At 32.2% G+C, this 8,502-nt stretch overlaps 1 protein-coding gene across 1 annotated transcript; it reads left to right on the top strand.

Moving 5' to 3' along the window:
* Positions 1 to 5,594: 5,594 nt before the first annotated feature.
* On the top strand, positions 5,595 to 7,996 carry LOC113846000 (adenine/guanine permease AZG1). Its single transcript, XM_027473794.1, has 2 exons — positions 5,595 to 7,550; positions 7,733 to 7,996. The coding sequence occupies exons 1-2, from the start codon at positions 5,790 to 5,792 to the stop codon at positions 7,823 to 7,825; spliced, it is 1,854 nt and encodes a 617-aa protein (XP_027329595.1). The 5' UTR covers positions 5,595 to 5,789; the 3' UTR covers positions 7,826 to 7,996.
* The last annotated feature ends 506 nt before the right edge of the window (positions 7,997 to 8,502 follow it).

The raw sequence follows: 8,502 nt of genomic DNA on the forward strand, positions 1-8,502 counted from the left end.
TATCAAATTGAATCGAATAGGAGCCATTAATTAGTGGGTTTATGATAGTGTACATGTCATTGAATAGACAAAGATAAGTGCAGAGAGCAGTGTTCCCCCATGTTGGCCACCCTTAGAACACGAGTAGCTGAGCTATTCAATACAATGTCTGCCCAATAAGAGCACTTCTGTCATCAACTAGCTACCCATTTTCAATTATTGGCTCACTCGATGTGGTATTTTAGATCCGTCCTTGCCCTACAGTAGAAGGTTTCAAAGACCAAAGACTCATCCATGGCCTTTTCAGTGAAGTTATGCAGTTATAAAAACGCTGGATGCTGCGTGTTGTTTGATGAATTAATAATATAGTGAATTTTTATTAATATATTTTTTATACTGTGTATTTAATGATATGTGTTGAGAAATATTAAATATTTTTACAATTTAAAGATAATAAACATTTTCTTATTTGTATTTTTTAACGTGTGCACTTGGGGTCAAAAGACATGATAACATCCTCTTAAATTTTGGTCAACATGACACAACAGCCGCAACCCCATTTTGGGAAGTCTACCTTCACAGTGTGAATGCACCTTCTTCTTGACCTTCCTGTTATCAATGGCATTGATAGTTAATGTGAATGCACCTTCCACTCCAAGCCCCTCACACTAGCAATAGCTTACCTACCATTTACCATCCAAAGTTTCAAGTTTTAACCATTTTCAAACAAACAACCAAAGTGACAACCCATTTAGTAAACATGCTATAATATTTATAAAAAAAAACTATAAGAAAAAGAGTTGAATAAAGATATAATAAATAAAGTCTTATTCTAGTATATATTTAATATATGTTAGAGTAGTACAGTGAATAATATTATGTTATTTTGATAAATATTTGAGATAAATAAAAATAATAATAAAATAATGTATAAATTTTATTTAAATAATTTTTTATCAAAATTAACATAGCTTTTAAAAAATTATATTTAAATCTTTGAATTTTATTATTTTTTTTTCATTATTGAATTTCATTCTTTAGATTAATTTTTTATAAACTAAAAAATAGTATGAAATATGAATAATGAAAAAAAAATTATCCTATTATTATATTCTTTTAATTCATCACTCTCTTTAAATAAGAAGTTAAATAATAATAAAAAACTTAACATAATAATATATCAAATATTCAAATTCCATTATTCAACAAACATTCAAGATAAACTAAAATAAAATTTAAAAAAAAAACTTTTAAAATTTCGGATTAATCCATATTCATATAAACAAACAAAGCAGCCTAGAGCACCGCAAACCATGACCAACGTACTGACCATCCAACCAACAACAGCATACACATGCGGTTGTCCTAGGAGCTTTTTTTTTGTTTCCTTAGCTCCCCTACATAGGACGCGTTTGTTTTAAAATAAAATATGATTAATTTTTAACTGTTAAATATGGTTAAAATACATGATTAAAAAAACTAATCATAAATTTTATATCGAAATATATATCATGATAGAAGGACTTCATTATGATGGGTAGTCAAATAGGCACCAATGGGTCAAGTAACAAAGTTACTTAATCCGACAGTTTAAATCTAAAGTGTACACCAAATAATGAAGTTTAATGCAATTAATTTTATTTTTTAAATTAATGAACATTAAACTATAAAAGATTAGTTTATTATTGATGAATAGGTATAAATATAATCATCAATATTTAGTTAACGTGCATGGATATTATGACTTATATAATCTGCGTAAAATTATATTTTACATTTTCTAAGTTTTAGTTTAGTTTTTAATTATTTTCTTATCATTATTATTTTCTAGATTTACTTTATTTTTCCCTGCATTTATATAATCAATTAATTATACAATATTAGGATAGGATTTTTCTTTTCTTTTCTTGTATTGCCAAAAATCTCTTACTATATAGGGATGGTAATATGGCTCAAACCCACTAAATTAATCTACAGAATCTGTCAATTTTGGTTCCATTGGATTAGATATATTAAATATTATAATAAAAAAATATAAATAAGTTAAGATTTTTTATATTATTAACTTTTATATTTATAAAATTAATAAATATACAAATTAAATCAATATTAATAAAGTTGGTTCATTATTTAAGTTAGAATTTAAGTGTATATATGTTAATTATATTTTTATCTTATTTAAATTTATTATTTAAAAATAATCTTTAAATATATCAATTCATTGATCCATTAACCCCTCCTAAAAGCATAATAGATTGATGTTTTTTGCTTATTTTTTTATAAGTTGAGCCCAATTTATCATTTGATGGATTGCTAATGAAACTAGGTCGGTTAGAACCCATCTTGCCACTTTTAAATAGCCATCTATAGTTAAATAATCACAATATAATTAACATCGTTTATACTATTAAAAATTATCATTTTAATATTTTTATACCTGTCATCATTACCTATTTTTATTATGAATCTATGTCTATATTAAATATTAAAACATCAATTAAATTTATATAAATTAATATGTAGCAACAGTCCATCATTTCGAAAAAATATTAATATGAAAAAATAAGTTTATAAGTATGGATTAAATAAACAACTAAAACATAAAACTAGAATTTATTTAAACTTCATAGGTAAAAATTATAAAATTAAAGGGTTGTGGGTTGACCTTAGGATAAATGTATATTACAAAATAAGGTCACCAAGATGTTTGTTCTTTTTTTTTTTTTTATCTTTAATAAAATATTGATATTTAATAAAAAATAATATTAACGTCACTAAACTCGTTTGGTTATAATAGATTCAAGTAGGAGTGTTTGCAAAATAGATTTTAGATTTTGAAAAAAAATATTAAATAAATCTCATTCAGTTTATTTGATTTAAATTCAAATTTAATTTAATAGAAAAAATATTTAGATTGAATTATTTTGTTTTATTTTTAAAATATGAAATATATCTTCAAATACACATTAAACATGTAAAAACTAATATAAAATATCAAATTTTTTTTTGTCTTCTAAGTTAATTACTACAATTCTAAATCTAATATATCATTTTGGATTTAAATTATTAAAAAAAAGCTTATACGATATTACAACTAGAATTTTTAAGTTATAAACAATCATGCTTTATTTTTATTGTTATCAATTTCATAACTCTATTAAAGATATATTGTTCATTTTATCCATTTTTATGAAAACTTATTATCTAATATAAAAACATGAAAATCATATAATAAGAAAGAACAAGAAATTTAAAAATAAACTAATTCATAATTAAGAAAATTATAAAAAAATATTTGAATAACAAGACACAATCAATTAGTATAAATCTAAATCTTTATTCTTGAACATAAAAATATTTTTTTGTGTTCTTTTCATGATATGTGACCTTTACCATTATTATTTATTATATATTTTTATATTTTGAAAAATTCTCACATTATTTAACAACTCCGAATTTTCCTTTTAAATTTAGATGATTTTATTTCTTAGTTTTTCCAGATTGTTATTTCAAATTATCTTTAATAATGTTTTTATATTATCTTTTTGTCTTTTGCAACTGAAATCTTAATTACCAACGGTTTGAATTCTTTTTGTTTCCTGTATTATCTAATTTACTCTTTTTTTACTCAAATTAAAACAATATCCATACAACTTTTTAAAATTTCATTTGAAAAATAATCTAATGCAACAAAGTAAAGTTGTGTTATTAGTTTTATTAACTTAAATTTTTGAATTCTCAGTTCAATTTTTATTTTTCACGCTAAATTTGATCTATCTGTTCAGCAAGAAATTATGGATATTATTGGACTTAACTCCAACGACATACACATTCCTCAACTCCAAACACACATTACTGAATATTTACTTACATTCATCCTTTTGGTCATATTTTATTTTCTTTAGTTTTTCAACTTACTTGACCATTCGCAATACGTTTATTTGTGTTACACTCACTTTTTATTGGTATTGGTGGACCTCTATTGATGACTCTCCAACCCAATTATCCACTTAAGCACGTGCGTGATATTTTATAACCTATTTTCATATGTAATGGTTCAAAAAATAAAAGTAAATTTTTTATCATAAAATAAAGTATGTATTAAATAAAAAGTATTCAATACTTAATAACATATAGTAAAATATATTTAATTCTCTCCAACTTATTATACTCATGTTCACACACTAAAATTTAAAAAGTCCGAAAAAAGCATCATTTAGCATCGTATCATATCATAGTAAAAACCAAAATTTAATATGTAATTATGTGTGACAGCTGGATTAATTTATTGATCGATGTTGGCAACTAAAGTCGAAAGGAACTAGTATTACCTGTTTGAAAGGAAAGTGTGCAAATGTATTTTTTATCATAAATTGTCATGCTCCACGTCCATGCTAGCTTTAGTGCTGGTTCTTGTATTATATTATTGAATTTATTTTACATAAAACAAAATATCAACTTTGATAAAAAAAACACTACGTACGTGCTGAGTTGTTTATGTTTTCTGTTCTTGCTATCAGAGTGGTTGAATAAGAGAAATAGGATGAGGCTAAACTCAAAGCATGTGCTTAATTTGACCCTTGAAAGTTTAAACCAATAAATATGCATACAAATTTAGTGTGAAACCATGCGATATTCGTTGAGCACATGGTGACAGATTAGTATTGTTTTCTTTGATTATGTCACTGATCGTCACCAGTTGAAATGGAAGACTTCAAAATCTAATACATGTCTTCGAAATTGTAAAATAATTATATATCTCTTGGTCAACAAACATCGTTATAATTTAAAAGAAATGGACACCCCCCACGATATCCAAAACCAATTTTGAGGGAAAGAAAATTAAAATAGAGGGAACCCAACCAAATTACACGACTTTAAATATCTTCATGGTAGTGAACCAATTTTGTAGCCAACTGTGCAAGCTAAGTTAGTCAATAATGCTAAAGCCTTTCCACATTTTCGCTTCTTAGGTGAGATTTATCAAGAAAGTGATGGCTTCGACAGGGAAATTTGAATGGTGTTCACATAAATAGTTATTATTATCCATGATAAATATATATTAGTAGGAATTATACATAATTAGAATCGAATGGATAGGGATATTTCTTTTAAGAGTTTAATTTTAGAGATAAAATAAAATGTTCGAATTGAATCCCTGAAATTTATGTGCAAAATTCCCATAATTTCTATACATATATCGAAGTCAAAGTCATCCAACTTATACGTAAGCAGCACGTGTACAAGGAACGTAGTCTTCCCCCCCCCCCCCCCCCCCCCCCCCTAAGCGTTCAAATTTGATATGCGTAACAGAAGTATATCTATTATTTTCGCATCCCAACCAATTTATTTCCGAATAATCAATATTGTGAGTAATAGATGTTAGAAAAAAGGGATCTAAAAATATCTGCTAATAAAAAAGGAAGGACATTGAAATCCAATCAAATAAAATAATGAGAAAACTGATAAGGATTGGGTGGGTTCACACCCAAAATCCGGGGCGATAATTTTCATAAATTAATATAAGAAAATAGGATAGGAAAACAATAATGATAATTAGATACTCAAAGTAGCACTGTTGGCTATAATAGAAAGATCCCCAGACCTTGGAATCTATCCTTTGCAAAACAAATATAGAACACAACACCACAAACAAATCAAAGCTTGCCACTGCCCTGTCTCTCTGTTGTGCTCTGCCTCCCTCAGAGAACACAAAAGAAAAGGCACAAAGCCAATAAAATCCAACATCAAACCTCGATATATCCTAATCCTAAACCTTAACAAAGAAAGCAAAACACTCCAACAATCCAATGGAAATGGAGGCTGAGAGGCCCCCACTTCCCCAACACCACTCTCACACCCAACCCCTCTCTCGCCTCAACAACTACGTAGCCAAAACCAGAGTCGGCAAGTGGTTCAAACTCTCCCAACGCAATTCCACCTTCACCACCGAGCTACGCGCCGGCACCGCCACCTTCCTCACCATGGCTTACATACTCGCCGTCAACGCCTCCATTCTTTCCGACTCCGGCGGAACCTGCTCTGTCTCCGATTGCGTCCCTCTCTGTTCAGACCCTTCTGTTCCTCTGTCCGCCTGCACCGGTTCTTCTCTCCGAGTTCTCCAACCCGATGACTCGTGCAAATTCAACCCGGTTAACCCGGGCTACGCGGCCTGCATCGAAAAAACCCGCAAAGACTTGATCGTCGCAACGGTAATCTCTTCCCTCATTGGCTGCTTCATCATGGGCACTTTCGCCAACCTCCCTCTGGGCCTTGCCCCGGGCATGGGCTCCAACGCTTACTTCGCTTACACTGTCGTGGGCTTCCATGGCTCCGGCAACGTCTCCTATCAAAGCGCCCTCGCCGCCGTCTTCATCGAAGGCATGGTCTTCTTACTCGTTTCAGCAATCGGTCTACGCGCGAAACTCGCCAAGCTGGTGCCCAAGCCCGTCAGAATTAGCTCCTCCGCTGGAATTGGACTTTTTCTCGCCTTCATCGGGCTTCAAAACAACCAAGGAATTGGGATTGTCGGGTATAGCCCGTCCACGCTGGTGACCCTCGGCGCATGCCCGAGCTCCTCGCGGGCTTCTCTGGCGCCCGTCGTAACGGCTGCTAACGGCACGGTGAGCTTGTTACCCGGAGGAACGGTATCGGGAGATATTTTATGCCTTAGCAACAGAATGGAAAGCCCGACATTTTGGCTGGGGCTGGTGGGCTTCGTGATCATCGCGTACTGTCTCGTGAAAAACATTAAAGGCGCCATGATATACGGCATCGTTTTCGTGACCGCAGTGTCGTGGTTCCGGAACACTAAAGTGACGGCGTTTCCAAACACGGAGTCGGGTAAAAAAGCCCACGAATATTTCAAGAAGGTGGTGGACATACACACTATAAAGAGCACCGCGGGGGCGTTGAGCTTTAAGAATATAGGGAAGGGGTATTTTTGGGAAGCAGTGGTGACATTCTTGTACGTCGACATTCTCGACACCACCGGCACACTGTACTCCATGGCTCGTTTCGCGGGTTTCACCGACGAGAAAGGGGATTTTGAGGGTCAGTATTTCGCGTTCATGTCCGATGCCACGTCCATCGTGGTGGGATCCCTGCTGGGGACGTCGCCGGTGACCGCGTTCATCGAGTCGTCCACGGGGATCCGGGAGGGTGGTCGGACGGGGATAACGGCGCTGACGGTGGCGGCGTATTTTTTTCTGGCGTTTTTTTTCACGCCGTTACTAGCGTCGATTCCGGCATGGGCGGTGGGGCCACCGTTGATATTGGTGGGGGTTTTGATGATGAGATCGGTGGTGGAGATTGATTGGGAGGACATGAGACAGGCGATACCGGCGTTTGTGACTCTCATTCTGATGCCGTTGACCTATTCCATTGCTTATGGGCTTATTGGTGGGATTGGGACTTACATTGTGTTGAACCTTTGGGATTGGGGGTGGGAGCTTTTGGGGCACTTTGGGTTTGTGAAAGCAAGCAGAGCCCCCGATCATGATCATGATTCCCATCATCTTGGGGTCAATGGGGCACTTCAAAATCCAAATGCTAAAGCTCTTCAATTAGAGGTTTAGTTTTGGATACGTTCTTCTGTATTACTCTCCCTTTTTCTTATTCATACATAATTTTTACATGCTTTTGTAGAGATTTTATGGCACTGTGAAATGTGAATACATTCCATGTCTTTTTTTCAAATTGCCCTTTCTTCTCCCCATTTTTTACAGCTTGGATGACGTTGGTTTTCAAACAGGTCTCAATTATTTGCTCTTATAGTTTGGAAACTTTTGGCTTGGATTCGGCTCAAGTGCATCTTAGGTTTGGGTTTCGATCACATGTTTCTTAAGCTCTTTGTTCTTTCTTATTTATTTATTTTGATTGTACGCACCTCAAACAGCGAAGTTAGGAAATTTTTGAATTCGAAAATGTTCGTACGTTTTCACCCAGTAAATTATAGGAACAAATCAGACCAAAATAATGTGTAGCAATTTTCAAAAGAGTTATATTCTTTTATATTATAATAAGTTTGTGTTAATTTATTTATACGAAAAGTCTCATTTTATAACCAAGAATTGTCTTATTTCATTTGAAAATGTGAATTAAAAGGTGACAATTTTACATGAATAGGCATGAAGTGAGATGATATAATTATTCATACACAAATAAATATAATTAAAATAATATGATTATTTATGATAAGGCAATTGAATTGACCTAACTCTTCTTGCCACTTAAAACAGTGTGATTATTCATGAAAATACATCTATTGAGTTGATGTAACTCTTCTTCGTAGATAAACACAAAATATGTATAAATATATATCTTTTAAGCACATTTAAGACCTATAAAACTAAGACTCAGAGATATTGTTTACACAACTAAGACTCACATTTTACTCCATTCTTTCATGACATCACAATTTAATTTCTTTTATATTTAGTTCACAACATATGTCAATTAAAATTATCATTCTACAAAAGTCATTATTGTATTATCAAATCCATTTTGCATTCAAGTTAAGTT

This window comes from Abrus precatorius, unplaced genomic scaffold, assembly GCF_003935025.1.
Source record: "Abrus precatorius isolate BTA unplaced genomic scaffold, Abrus_2018 Scaffold10, whole genome shotgun sequence".
Lineage (NCBI taxonomy): Eukaryota > Viridiplantae > Streptophyta > Magnoliopsida > Fabales > Fabaceae > Abrus > Abrus precatorius.